This window comes from Callorhinchus milii, unplaced genomic scaffold (genome assembly GCF_018977255.1).
Source record: "Callorhinchus milii isolate IMCB2004 unplaced genomic scaffold, IMCB_Cmil_1.0 Scaffold5, whole genome shotgun sequence".
Taxonomy (NCBI): domain Eukaryota; kingdom Metazoa; phylum Chordata; class Chondrichthyes; order Chimaeriformes; family Callorhinchidae; genus Callorhinchus; species Callorhinchus milii.
The window spans coordinates 19,373,216-19,389,263 of record NW_024704746.1 but is presented as its reverse complement, the minus strand read 5'-3'; the positions used below and the strand labels follow the sequence as shown (position 1 = coordinate 19,389,263).

Genomic DNA, 16,048 nt, shown 5'->3' with positions numbered 1-16,048 from the left:
GCCACAATTTCAGCTTCCTGGAAGCAAGATCTCAGCAGAGCCTTCTGAGCGTAAGTTACCGGAGTGGGATTTTTAAATTCTTCAACCTTAAAAAAAATTTAGCTTTTGTCTTGGAAGATACTATTGCAATTTGCATTTGGAATGAGGAAGGTAAAAGGATTGGGTGATGAGCCAAGGAGGTAAATTAATTATCCACATTCCTCATTACTGCATATAACTTAGGAGAGTGGATAATCAGGGGCCATCTACACACCGGTAGCACTAATTCTGAAACCAACAATAAGCATTTGAGATCTAATATCTAAATCAGCATTATAGTAATATCATGAGGATTAGATAAGGAATGATTTGTGTCATTTCCATTTTTAGAGGCAGAATTTTGTTCAAAATAAAATGGAAGATTTCAAAACGGAGCACTTTAGTCAAAGTTAACTTTTCCAGAAAACTCCAGAAGCAGTAGAATTTCAAGGTCCGGTTATTAGCATTGCAAACACTCCAAATTTTGAAATACTCCATTGGCACAAGTTAAATTTGGTAATAACAAAAACATGTTTTTAGCAAAACTAGTGCCACAAAATCCAAACTGGAACAACGAACGAGAAAATTCAAGTTTTTTTTTAAAAAAAACAAAAGGTTCCACCCTAAGAGTATTAACCATGAAGTCAGAAGCTTAATGAGGTGAAGACATACAAGAGAAGTGAGGAAAAGCAGTACAGAAAAACAGAAGAGGAGGATAGAGCTACAGAAGTATTTATTAGGCATGCTACAGGCAAGCAAACAGAGTACACAGAGAAAAATCAAATCAACAGAACCATCAAACATCCCAATTTTGTTAGAAAATTAATTTTAATTGTGCCTTTTTCAAACTATACTGAAATTTACATTGCTAAAGATCAAGATGTAAAAACATAACTAATATAGAAAATATACATGACCTTTTTGCTACATTGTCCACAGATTCTATGCATATGAATTATGCTATACACAGATCTGATAAGTTCTTGGTCATTTAAACTACTTAAGTTGACAACACGTGTAACCGACAATGAATGAATTCTACTCATACAATTCCTCTTACTTGAAGGTACAGAACCATGTTTATATTAATGTCTGTTTCCCATTCAAATACAAAATATCTTGAAGAGGTTCATTGAAACTGAATATTACAATGCAAGGTAAATTAAGACTAAAGGCACATAAACTTTGGTCCCACCTGGTTGTCCGTTTTAGAAAACTGCCAGCAAAACTATTTTTATTGCCCCTTACTTTGAAGCATTTTTCTTTGCCTTTCTATGACACATGCACCAGTCAATTTTTTTTTAAACTAACTAGACTTGACTGCACATGCTCAAAAGTCCACAGCCATAATTTCAATCCTTAATTACAAACTAAAGATGGTAATACAAATACACAAGCAATTTGCAATGTCAACTCCAACAACACCTACAAAAATGTATATTCAGCAACAAGCAAGACTAATTAGTGCTAACATTTACACAATACTCCCACTATTTCTGAAATTCTCCAACCATGTGCCCAAAAGAAGGCCCCAGCTTCACTTCCATAGTATATTCAACTTATTAATACAAGTTTAACTTTTAAGGTAAGGCACATTTCTTGTCAAATGTTTCTACTAAATACATGGGGATATTCAAATCCTGTATTATGAACCAAAAATGAATGGCTTCTCTAAACAAGATTTTTTTTTCTCTTCTCCTACAGTAGCTCGTCAATTTCCTCAGCTCCCTCTCGCGATTGCTCATCCCTCCAAATCTGAATATCACAAAGGTGGATGAAGGAATGACAAAACAGATGGAATTGTTAACTCTGGTCCCACCTCCCTGAAACAAGTCTATGATTAACTGCAAAACAAAACTGAGTGCTCTCTCTGGGCAAGCTAGATGGTTGATTTAGAGAAGGAAACTCTCAGATGATGGTTTTCCCCAAGATCATAATTGTGCAGATCAATCAATGCCTGGATGGCTTCTTCCACAGAACACATCTGAAGCAGCGCCATTTTGTGATCTCTACAGGAACAAAAGTATGAAATTAGGAAAGTACACTTCAAATATGGAAGTTTGTAGCTTTACAATTTACATACTATCAAAGTTTATTTCCTAGCAATACTTTAGTCCACTTATTAATTTGTGAAGGCATTTGCATTTGTATTGTACCCCAAAAAACAATACAATGGTGTTAAGTTTTGGCTAAACATTCATGACCTGAGATCACTACTAAAAAAGTTGTAGCAAACCAAATTAACAAGGTACTATGCCTACAGTGAATTACTTCTATGATTGCTTGTTAATTCATTTTACAACACAAATCTCAACTAAAAACATCTCCTCACAAATATATCTTACTAACTAGTGAAATGACTAATTTTAACTAAACAGTCAACATATAAAATAAAACGCTATCACCTTATATTTGCACGTGGACCCACACCTCAAAGGAGAAATACTTACTGGAAAAACTTAAAACCTTTCACGTTGCCACCTGTATTTATAAAGAGTGCCTTGATATCATCTTCATCGATGGCTGGTCTGTTAAAACAAACCAATTTTGATATGTAAAATAACACTATATACAATGTTACATTTGTAAAGCGCCTTTCACGTCAGGAGGACATCCCAAGGTGCTGATGTTCAGTTCATGCAAATGTTGTGCTTAATTTGGTTACTTACGAAATATTAGAAAGATGGAGAGTGGCAGAAGGAGGAAATATATTCTGGAAATTCTTGGATCCAGGTTTTTTGAAACGATGCAGAGGGGAATTGGTGAAATCTTTAGTCAATCCCTGATCATCTAGGCCCTCTCGGGGCAGTTGAACTGTCTGATGTTTGGACAATGTAACACGAATAATCTTCCCATACATTTTCTGACCATTCAAATGGCTCATCGCTAATAAAGGAAAAGTGATTTAGTGAGTTTATTTTTCCTAAAAAGTCAAAATTCCAAGTATGATTAATTGTATACAGAACCTTACCCAACTGCGCTTGGTTTACATCAGCCATTTGTACAAGAGCACTGTCTTTCTTATTGTACAAAATCTTCACACGCTGCACATCACCGTAAACACCTTTGCAGAGTGGAAGAGTGAAGAAAAATACTGAAAATTGCTTAAAACTTGATGAAACATTTAGATCAGACATTAACGTGAACAAAGTTTTCACTCAACCAAAATGAATACAACAAATCAGGATTTAGCATAGTGATTATCTGAAGAGAAAACTCCTGGGAAAATCCCTCAAAGCTAATGTGAAGTGAAACTAAATTAAAGAACATGCAAAATAATTTTTAGCACCCATTATCACAAATAAAGTTGCATCTATGGAAAGAATTACAGCAAAAGAAAAAAGTAGCAGAAGATTATCTACTCAACTGTAAGCTGAATTGCTAGCTACAAATAAGAACTAAGGTGAAAAATTTAAAATCAATAATAATAAAAAGTATAGTGCTAACGATAACATACCGAAGAGGGTAAACAGACTTTGGGGCGTAACCATCTTTAGAAGGAGAGAAGAGCAAGCAGCGTAAGACAGGAAGAGAGAAGAATCGAGGAAGAGCGGAGATGAACAGATCATCCATAACGAAGGGTGGTTCCCGTAGAATGGTGAGGTGGTCATGGATCATGGTTCAAGGCAGTTAATTGGGGCAAGTTGGTCCGAGGAACATTTTGTTCAAGCACATAAGCATGAACACAAGGGATGAAGTGGGTATGGAAGGAGAAAGGATTGGTATTGGGAGGGGAGGGAAACGTGAAAGGAACACACAGGGTAAGAAACAGGGATGGTATGGGGAGGGATGGAGCAATGCAGAAGAAAAACAAGGATTTGGGAACAAAACAAAAAATATAGGTCAGTACATAGGAAATGCAGGAGTTTGGTCAGAAAATGGCTGGTTCATGTACTTTACAAGAAAATAGGTTGAATGTAGTCACCCAAGACAAAAAAAAGTGGGTAAAGTACATTTATAATCAAAGAATTACAATACTTCATATTATGAGAGAAAAAAACAAAGCATGCACAAAAAAAGTAAAAACTTGGAAGTTAACTATAAAAATATGGCCAGGTATGAAATGTAAGCAAATGAACCATTTTCTGAAAAGCACTCTAATTCAAACATTACACGTTAACAGCATGTGAAAATGTAGCATGGATACTACCAACACAACAAATGACTAACATTTAAATCCAAAGAGGTGAATTTGAATGATATGAAGACAGAACTTGCACAACTTCTCATGTGGAGTGCTCAGATTAAAACCATGTTTCCCACATTTCATACCAGCTTTTGTTAAAAGCCAAAAAGGAAATTAAAGAGAAAATGAGTACAACTTGACCTTTGAGGGAAAAAAAAGCCCAAGAACCAGCTTTTCACATTAAAGATTCGCAAAGTGTAAGGAAGAATATGTTCAGAGAGCATAACTAACATCCACAAAGAAAACAAACACTGCAAAGACAGGGAAGAGTCCCTCATCGGGTTCTTTGGAAAGAAACTTCAAAGAAAAAGTAGTTTACATAAAGCAATACTTATTACAAACAACATATGCAATGCAAGCATAACAATTAAGCAGAAAGACAAAAAAAATGAATCAGACATCTTTCATGCCTCGATCCTTTACTTGACCCAATTTGAATGTTATTCAATATTTTTTTTACATCAGCTTACGCAACTTGATTGGTGATCTATACACTTGTTCAAGGCAGATAAAAATCAAAATTTAAATCCAAATTTCAAATGAGTTCAAGGATAACTTTGTACACGAATGCTAAATGGTCATACTGCATTTCCAGCTGCAGTTTCTGGCAAATTGGATCTAAAAATTAATGTATTTATTCAAAAATGTGTTGCTAAATGTTGATTGCTGTTGCATTCTCAGTTGAATGCCATTGCATTCTCAGTTGAATGCTATTTGTTAAAATACAAAAGGTCTGTAAACTTCTTGGGTCTATAATTTAGACTTTGTCAAATACAGAAAATGTTGACTGCATAAAAATGAACAAGACAACGATTAAGAAACAAAATTGGACAAGCTTGCATGTTAGATGAATGAACAAGTGAAAAATGTTTATAAAGGAACAAATAATTACCTCATCGTTCAGATTGCTGACCAGGAGGACACTGTGGTTACCAGAACCAACTCCAGACATTGCCACACGCCCAGCAGCAGCAGCAGCTGCAGCAGCAGCACCAGAAATACCCAACGGGCTCAAGGATCCTGGAACAGCTACAAACCAGAAAAAGAACATGTTTTAAATAAAACTATCACTCCTATATGATCAAAATATGTTCAGTTTCATCTTGACAAACACTTCAAATAAGAGTTGTACTGATCTCTCCACCCATGCTCAACTAAGGCAGAGACCCTCAGGCGATGTGCTCTTCAACAAATTACCGGGATGATCTCAACAATAACTCAGCTTGCTTACCTGCCCTTCAATTTTCCTTTTGACAAAAAGTCTCACCCCTTTCTCCCCTCTCCCAAATTCTAGAAGCTTGTTGCATGGGTAATGACAGGCATAAATTAATATTGTTCGCCTACAAATAGTCACTACACTTCACAGCAAATCTCTATGTAGCACTTTGAAATGTTTTGACACTATAGGTGCCATATGAAATGCACGGATTATCATGAATCCTTCACAAAAAGTGCATTTTTTGGAAAATAGTGTTTAGACCATTGAATAAACACTTATTTTTCCAAAAAAACGCTTGGAATGCACAATTAAGGTTTTGATTAGAAATAATCAAACCTGCAGTCTGTGCAAAGCCGAATGAAGATGGAAATCCAGTTCCTCCACTGTATGGACCAGCCATCATTCCTGCAGGGGTACCTAAAAACATCCAGGTATAAAGAAATAAATCTTGGTTACTAACCTCTCACCATTTTGATGCTTCGGAAAATTACCATCCACTTGGTTGAAAAAAAAACCCAAAAGTGTAAACACTTTCTCATTTTTTAAAAACAAAATGTGGGTTTCTGTCTGCCTGTTCAATGGACATTAAAGATCCCATGGTACTATTTAAAAAAGAGGCTTCTCCCTGGCTCCTGGTATTGATTTTTTGGACAGGTTCAGAATTATAGAAAATCATGCAGGTTTTCAGAAAGTCTTAATTTAAAGATGCTCTTTGTGAAATATTCTGTGAAGTATCATTTTAACTTCTCTTGGCTATTTGTGAGACATTGTTACATGCAAATTAGTTGCTCCATTTGCCTACACTTTACAGAAAAACTCTGAAGTGATCTGCAACACTGACGTGATAAGGCACTGTTAAATACCTTATTATTAAATATCACTATTAAATACTATGCAGCCAGCCAACACAAATTTTCCCAAAACAATCCTTACATTAAATTATACTTGTAAAGGGAATATGTTGCATAGGCCATCTTTAAATTGAGGCTTTTTGAAAATCTGCATGATAATTTTCTGTAATTCTGAACTGGTCCAAAAATAAACACTTGGCTTCTTCTAGACAACCATTGTCACTTTTAAGATGGAGGATAATCTGGCAATATTAGTACACTAACCACTAGTTCCAAGTTAAAATGGATATGCCTGAAGCATGTGGGTCTAATCTCATGCCACCCAAATGCTCCAAAATGTTAAACACAATTAATTACACAGTAAACAAGAAGTAAATAAATAGGTTTTTTTCCTTTGAAAAAGTGATTAAAGGTAAGGTTGCTGGTAACATCCCTACCAAGAAGAGAGTTCTCCTTTGCAAAGGCCGCAGCAATGGCAGGATCCATAGTTGGCTGCCCATCACCAGCTGGTAGCTCTGGACGTGTATAGTCACGGCTCTTGTCATTGTTGTACTTCACATTCAAATTCACCAACTTGGAAAAATCAATCCTCAGTGTACAGCAAGCATTGTAAATGTTCTGGCCATCCAGAGACTGTAACAGTTACAACAAGCATTCAGAAGAAAGAAAATCAATAAGTATACACCCAAGAATTCACATCTATGGGACTAAAAGACGCAAAATCTTAACCCAAGTATTGTCAGAACAAACTATTTTATAAATATATATATTAAAAATGTTGCACTTCATAAACCAATAGTCAAACTGAAGAAAGAACTCAATATATAGAATTAGAAGCACAACAATATACTTTATTCTAATTCATTAACTCGAGTCCTCAGGGAACCCTTCACTTTCCCAATTACCCAAAAGCAACATTAGTCCATCTTCAGTGGCATGCATCAGCAGAATCAAGAAACTACTCTGTTCCAATATACCATAGTGGTAAATTTCATGCATTGCAACTTGGCCTCGTCCAAATTTGCTGGCTAAGATGGTTTATAAATGCCAGGCTTATAATCTTGCTTCTGGGAATTCTATGAGCAGAATCCTGTTCAGGTGGATGTTTAAGATCCCATGGTATTGAATGAAAATATAGATTCTCCTTGTGTCCTGACTAACAACCCTCCAGATAAAATTGTCATTCACTTCATGGCTGTTTATGGGACATTGCTGTATGTAAACTGGCTGCCATATTTGCCAACAAAATGGCCACTGCACATTACAGTGAATCGTGCAAAACGATTTGAGATGTTTTTGCAGTGGGAAAGGCAAGATGTCAAAGGAAAGGACGATTTACTTAATTATACATATTAATAGAAAATTCTATTTTACACATCATAGTAGTCAAGTTTTTAGATAATGCACATATTTGACTAACTTGTGGTTGGTTTATAAGCGACACTTCCTAGATGAGTAGAAAATAGTCTAATTTAAAGATCACAGGCATCAGGAACTCAACCCACAGAACCTGATCCCTCCTTTGCAGCTATGAATATGGATATGAATGAAGGAAAATAATGGAAAATACTAGCATCTTTGCTTACCAGTTTTGCTTGCTGTGCGTTCAGAGGCTCTGAATATTGCAGCAGTGCTTGGAACTGATTATTTTTGTAAAGGTTATGATCTTCATAACTGACCCAAACTTGGAAAAAATCTAAAAAAAGCAATTATATTTAACAATATGCATTTATAATAATGCTTCAAAATTTAAAAACCACACAAAAAATAGGCAACTTTTTAAAGACATACCTGATAAAGTACATCCAGGGTAACTGGATAGTACATGTTATCAATAATTATTCTGAGCACTGGGCTCTGAGGTGGCGTCACTGCATTCTCACTGATTGTAGTCCCAGTAAGAGGAGTACCTCCTGTCTGCACAGCAGTTACAGCTTGAAGAACTGCTTGGGCCCGCTGTAAGAAATGGTAAATGTGCCAATTAAAGTGTGAACAGTTCATTCCACAATAAGTTCTAGATGCCATAAGAAAGTTTCTCTATATCTTGCCTTAACTTTCAGTTAATACATTTAAAGAGGAACATAAATCAAAGGAATCTTCTGGGAAATTAGCTGGGTAGGATAGATGAACCAGTGGACTGCCACTTCGAATTATCACAATGCTTACTACTGTATCTGCCTACACAATAGTCACAACACTTTACAGTATATCCCATAATGTTTTTGAGAAGTCCTCCTGATGTGTAAGCAAATGTAAGGATTATTACTTTTATTCATTATTATTATATATAATTGAGTCACTAAATTAGGCACTAAACTAAAGAATATCAAAATTGACTTCATCTTCTCGTGCATTTATTGATTAAAAACATCTTTTAGTGAAATTCTGTTGAGCACAGAATACCACAAACAGTCACATTACTTTGCAAGGCTACCAATGAGGTCAAATTTACTGACACAATTCTATAACTACAATACATTTAGCGTATTTCGTACATAAAGTTCTACAAACTGCAAACATTGATGATTTAAGTAAAAGACAGGAATGCAAGGTACTCATGTATTAAATTAAATAGCAACCTGGTTCAAAGCCGTGTCTGTCTTCAGTTCTTTATGATTTGAGTATTGGATGTAGATGGGTTGGTTACGAAGATGAGGAGTGACCGCAGTATAGTAGTTCACCATGGTGACAGCTGCTTCTTCTGAAGCCAACTCCAAGAAAGCCTGCAATATAGGAACATTACTTGCAAAAAGCATCAAAAAGCATCAAACTTTAGAAAGCATACTAAAGCTAAGTACCTTGATGCAATTGTTACCTAACGTTCTACCTGTGATTTATTTTATATGAAATGCACTAATGTATCAAATTCTACATAGATGTACAACAATGTGGTCAACTTTGTTTTCAGATGCTATAGGCAACATTTGCAGAGTGGGATGTGCCAATTCATTTGTTCAGCTGAACCTGCTGCACAAAACTTCACCTCAATAGCAAAGTAATTTATCGCAAGCCAAATTTTACTTCCAACAGTAGTTGCAAGTACTAAAAGCAAACTTCCATTGGGCACATTAGTTTTATCCTAATTAATGTATTAAGAAAGAACGTTTATTGTTTTCAAAACAATATATCATTAATATATATATATAGATAATTTTCAAAACATTTCAAAGCTTGTTACAGAATTAGTCAAGTGAAGTGACAAACACTATCGCTTAACCAACAATTCATTCCATCTTGGTACATACCTGATTCTTCCCTTTCAACATGAGAATGTTGGTTACTTTCCCAAACGGTAAGCCCAGTGCTATGACCTCAGTCTCCATCACTTCACTTGGCAGCTTCCGAATATGGAGGACACGAGATGGAGAAGCAATCATCTTGTCATCACCTTTAAATTTCTTGCTGTCATTGCCATTAGCTGTATAAGTAAATTGTTCAACTCCTTTTGTAAGAAAGTTTGAAAAGAGAATGAGAAGTCTGTGGCTTTGGATAAACCTTTAATATCAAAACATTAAATGTTTTCTTTGTCATGATTAAAAAAAACTATGCTATGCAAATGTTTGATGCCACTGTTTTCTGTAAAATACTAGAATAGTTTTACCACCATATTAACCCAAAAATACCATTAAAATTTTAAGCACATTAAATACAAATTCTGCTTATTATTCCATTCTCCTTTCTTTTGACCAAATTTCACTCGCAGTTCTCTCTTCTGTTGTCTTTTCTATACTTTGCTATTAATTTTAAAAAATCTAATTTCCAAAGTCTATTAAGGTGTCTTCCTTCCAACTATTTTGGAGGTAAGAGCAGCTTTCAAAAATTGGAGATTAATTAGCTGCCAATATTTGCATTCTCAACTTACCAGTAACAACCACACTGCTCATGGTAGAATTTGGACTGTTGAGAACGGCGCTGGAAAGTTCTTCAGATCCCCTCTGAAACAAAAACAAAAATTTATAACTTTTCAGCTACAAGTATCCAGAAAAACCCTTTTGCACCAAGAAATTTAAATCATGGTTCCTATGAACCTACTGCGATTATATTGCAGCCCTTATGATTACCAAGATTTGGCTAAAAGTAATTAATGATAGACCAAAAAAAATTGTACAGTGAACAAAACATTTAGCAGTAGATTGCTAAAATTCAAAGCCGATACTATTGGGATTTTAAATGTCTCACCAAATTTGATGAAGTGTATATACAAAATAATGATTGCAAGATTTATGCGTCACATTATATAACCAGATTTCTCAATTATGTTTAACCTATCACTTCAAATCAAAATTTTGTTACTCATTTTGAAAACTTTTACAAAATGCAGTCCCATTTAATGAGTCCCATTTAAATGCAATCATATGATGGGACTGATGTATATGCAAGAATCCAAAGCTGCCCAGGTTGCATTCATCACACTGGAAGACAGTATTAAACCAAGGCCTTGTAGTAAAATGTACCGAATAAATGTTAGAAGAATTTGATAAAATTAGCTCAATTACTAAGCTGTTCAGTATACAGTGCCTTTGATGGAACTGAATCCAGTAGAAATCATGCAAATAAATAATAGCACAATGGTGAGAACAATTAGCAAGCTTTTATATTAAAAATATGAATCCAAACTAAATGTGATCAAGATAAAGAGATCACTAGTATATAAAAAGTAGTTTTAATTCAATGAACTGAATAAATGTTAAATCACACAAGATTGCTTTCTACAAGTTGATCTTTTATTGCCATTCAAATCCATCCATTGGCTATAAACAATCTTAACTATTTAAATATATGAACTACACTCTCGCAAGGCTTTAAAAGCATTCCCAAGCAAAATACAAAAGCCACTATTTAACATTAATTGAACTTCAAGAATTGCAGCTGTCATTGTAAAATGTCACAATCTTAAATCCTGGGGACTTTTATATTGTTTTATGTTTATACTGCATGGCCAATTCCACAGCAGCCAAAACATAACTACAAACACACTTGCTAACTTGCAGTTCATGACGTTGGATTTGTACAAGTGCCAATACCTGGAAAATGTTCACACAACATACTGAAAGGAAAAACACTTTGTAACCATACAATAGGCTAAACTACCAATTCTCCTTCCTCTCCAAGCATCAAAAAGCATGTCCAATTCTTCTGCCTGTGGAAACTCATGTTTTAAGTGCATAAATCTTGAGGAAGCAGTGGCATTACCTAATTTGGTTTACCATGCAACAAAACTATTTCCCTCAAATAGAAAGTGCTTGAAGAACTGTAGCTTTTTCAAATACAAAAGGCAATGTTTACTGGCAGTCCAGTATTCCATTAATTAATTCAATTAACCATTGGTCTAACAGTTTTAATTTCCATCTCTTTCCCACTGGATACCAATTATGCCCAGTCACACAGATCATTTTTCTTCACTTGAAGAAATTCTAGAAGAATATGACCAATTAAATGAACCTTTTAAATTCAGTTTGTACTTTTCACTTTTAGACTTCATCATGGTTTGGATACTTAAGTTTGGTGAAGGGTTTCCGCATGTGTCAGACACCTGGCTGATCCCCAAAACTTCTACAGGTGCCAAGATCTCTTGTAATATCTTCCTCTTGGCTATAATTAATAATTAATTGTGAAGCTGAATAGTGTTGGGTGGGAGGAGAGCTTGGAGAGACAAGACCAATTTTACAGATTATTTTTAAAGACATTAATTGGGACTAGTTCTCCAATGCTAGCAATGCCCACACAAATCACCAGCAGCAAAATTCTTTGTGACTCTAATTTTGTCTACCTCTGGGTCCAAGAGGACAAAGCCATAGCATTTACAGTGGAGATAGAAATAAAAGACCTTTCACATAAAATATATAGCTGACTTGAAATTAAACTACAGTTGTTATATAAGCAAATGCAGCAGCTAATCTGAGCCAACAGCATTCCATAAACAGTGAGATGACTAACCAATTAATTTGAATCTAGGGATAAATTTTACAGGAAATTAATATAAATCAGGTAAACCAGGAGAAACATTCCAGTAACTGAATTATAAGGCAAACAAAACCTAAATTAATAAAAGAATGAAATAATCATCTGGAAATAAAAAATACATACCATACAGATTATTATGCAGACAAAAACACGATAAAATTTATTAAAAACAGATTGGTACCAAACTATCAGAATTTGCATAAATAATTTTCTGAACTCAAAAGCACTCCATAATAGGGATGGTAATGTGAGCAAATAAATGCACACTGCCTCCTGGTTCACCATACACCAGAGGAACCAGCTGAACATAGCAATGAAAATTTAAAGTAAATTCATGCATGCTTCCAAATTGAAGTTTTTTTAAAAACAACACAATAGCCTCAGTGAAACATTCCAGATACCATTAGGACAGAGTCTTGGCAAATGCTTCAGACATGGAGGAGATATCCAGGGAAAGGCTGATCCCTTTCATGTGTCAGCCTGGCCTACTGGAATCACTGGGTACCACCTCTGATTCAGAAGGTTGTGGGTTCAAGCCCCACATCAGCACTTGGAATTGTATAGTCTAAGAACATAACACTCCAATGCAATGCTGGTGGGAAGGGATGTTGCATTGTCAGAGGTGTGGTCTTTCTGATGATACATTGAACAGACTTTAACGTCCGTCTGCCTGGACAGGTGGACGTTAAAGATCCCATGGCACTTCTCGAAAAGAGAAAGGTATCCTAGTCAACAATCCCCAGATAAAATTGGTCCCTCACTCCATGGCTATTTGTGGGACATTGCTGTGTGTTTTGCCCATAAGGTAGTCAATATTCTGTAGGATATTGACACACAACCCATTACAGTATATCCTGTGAAGAGTTTTGAGATGTCTTGTTAAGGTGCTATATCAAATGCAAGGATTATTATTATTATTGGCTTAGACTCTAAATTATTCTATGTTTTATCGAGGTCTATGTTTTGCCAGACTAACTTAGAATCTGAAAGTTTTCGTATTCAAAGTGTACATCAGTAGAATTGGCACCCAATACTAATGAATGTAGAAATTAGTAATCAATACAAAATGGTTTGTGTTCTGCTGCAGTACAATATCACGAGACTGTCAGTAAAACACATCCAATGGGATCAGTCGCAAATTCTAAAGCTATAATATACAAGAAAATGAGCTCAAGCATGAAATTTAAAATGGGTTCAAAATGCCACATGTGAATACTAAACCTGCACGTTAACAATGCAACCCTTTTGTGTTGATCAAATCCACTTGCAAATGTGCTGAATGATTCCTTAATGGGTACAAAGATGAAATGAGTCGGGGGGGGGGGGGCGGGGGGGGAACAGCCATACTTAGCAAATTAATAAGATAAAGCCTACCTTTAAGCCAACTGTAACATCAGTGAGAATGCTGTATGAAGGAAAGGGAAGGGGGGAGAACAAGGAGGAGGGGGAAAAAAAATCTAAATCAGAATGTCCTCCCACGCATCGTTCACTCGCTCCACACACAATCGTCTAGTAATGCAATTCCAGAGAGAGAGAGAGAGAGACTGTGGTTATGTAAAAACCGTGTTATGTGAAGCACACGCTCGCTCTTTGCAAACATTTCCGCTGTTGTTTGTGTTTGTCTGATTGACTGACTGATTGGCTTTTCTGTATAACACCACGACTTCAGTCCCTGGGACTCGATGCGGGTCCAGCATTTTGCTGACTGCACAGCCCTGGCCTCCTGCCATGGCTGAGGGCCTGGGTGCCTTATGGCTGCCGCCTGCCAGCCGCGCACACGCACGGCATTTCTTTCTCCCCTCAGTAACCGCCTCGTCCATTGTGCGTTGAGAAATACACACATCACACACACACAGACACAGACACTCAGACACAGACAACACACATAAATAGACAACACTCACACACACACACAACAAGAGGAGACCCAGCACAAAGGGAAGAGATTCCCCATTAAATGATGAATAAGCATTAACGGGTTTTTAAATGGTTTTAAAATGGGGGGGAAGGGACGGGGGCAAATCAAAATGTATATTTAAAAGAGGGGGAAATAATAATCGCCCTCCCTCGTGTCTGGAGGAGGGGGTGGAGAGGCAGAGGGAGAGAGAGAGGGAGGGGGAGGGGAGACGGGGGGGAATTCAGCTGCAGTGTAAAGGGAGGGAGGGAGACAGCGGCCTAGTTACCCCCTCCTCCTCCTCTCCGGCACAAACACTGCGGCCTTCACGACGGCGGCGTCGTCGTCGTCCCCCCACCTTTATTTCTCCCCTTTTTCCCGGAGGCGGGCGGGAGGGAGGGAGGGACGGGCGGATGTGCCGTTGGCGGTAAAAGAGGGAGAGAAAAGGGCAGTGTGCGCGGGCGGGGGGGGAAGGGAGGGGAGAAAAAAGGGGGGGAAGCAAGTGACCTCCGTATCCAGACCGCACCACACGCCGCCGCCGCCGCCTCTCCGGGGGAGACGTGGGCCGCCCAGAAGCCACACCAACCGCACACGACGTCTCACCCAGAGAGGGAGGAGGAGGAGAGGGAGGGAAGGAGGGGGGGGGAAGAGAGAGAGAGGGGGGGGGGGAGAGACGCTTTCTATCCAGCCGGGTTGGGAGATGAGGGAAAATAAACAAAGCGGCGGTGGTTGTGGAGAGGGGAAAGGGAAGCCGCCGCCGCTGTCGCCGCCACTCACCCGTCCATTGCCGGATTAGCCGAGGGTTGGAAGTGAACGACCGCCCGAGAATGTGCACACAAAATGGCGCCGCGCCTCCCCCTCTCCGGAAATGGCCGACAATCGCCGAGCGCCGACCCGAACCCGAACTTACCGTGAGCGGCGGCGGCGGCGGAGGGGGGGAGGGGGCGGGACTGAGAGTCAAAGCATTTCCGTCGATGCTGTCGTGAAATAACCACTGACTTGCTTTGCGGCACATACACACAGACAGATAGGGACACACACAGATGACAGACAGACAGGGAGACAGACACACAGACAGGGAGACACACAGACAGGGAGACACACAGACAGACAGGGAGACACACAGACAGACAGGGAGACAGACACACAGACAGGGAGACACACAGACAGACAGGGAGACACACAGACAGACAGGGAGACAGACACACAGACAGGGAGACACACACAGACAGGTGACAGACAGACAGGGAGACAGACAGGGAGACACACAGACAGACAGGGAGACAGACACACAGACAGGGAGACACACACAGACAGGTGACAGACAGACAGGGAGACACACAGACAGACAGGGAGACAGACACACAGACAGGGAGACACACACAGACAGGTGACAGACAGACAGGGAGACACACACAGACAGGTGACAGACAGACAGGGAGACACACAGACAGGGAGACAGACACACAGACAGACAGGGAGACACACACAGACAGGTGACAGACAGACAGGGAGACAGACACACACAGACAGATGACAGACAGACAGGGAGACAGACACACAGACAGATGACAGACAGACAGGGAGACACACACAGACAGGGAGACAGACACACACAGACAGGTGACAGACAGGGACACACACACACAGGGAGACACACAGACAGGGAGACACACACAGACAGACAGGGAGACACAGACAGACAGGGAGACACACACACACACAGGGAGACACACACACACAGGGAGACACAGACAGGGAGACACAGACACACACAGACAGGGACACACACAGACAGGGACACACACAGACAGGGAGACACACACACACAGACAGGGAGACACAGACAGACGGCTGGGCTGGGGCTTCGTGTGATTTTGTTTTAAAGGCAGTGACTGTGTTAGACCAGCTCAAGG

At 38.5% G+C, this 16,048-nt stretch overlaps 1 protein-coding gene across 1 annotated transcript; it reads right to left on the bottom strand.

Moving 5' to 3' along the window:
- Positions 1–734: 734 nt before the first annotated feature.
- On the bottom strand, positions 735–15,037 carry ptbp2a (polypyrimidine tract binding protein 2a). The gene is given in 15 exon segments (XM_042335329.1): positions 735–2,027; positions 2,469–2,546; positions 2,688–2,904; positions 2,990–3,082; positions 3,476–3,509; positions 5,097–5,233; positions 6,712–6,907; positions 7,861–7,928; positions 7,931–7,970; positions 8,066–8,230; positions 8,854–8,997; positions 9,520–9,716; positions 10,137–10,209; positions 13,613–13,643; positions 14,910–15,037. Coding segments are annotated over 15 exon segments (1,611 nt in total). The 5' UTR covers positions 14,918–15,037; the 3' UTR covers positions 735–1,897.
- Between the last annotated feature and the right edge of the window lie 1,011 nt (positions 15,038–16,048).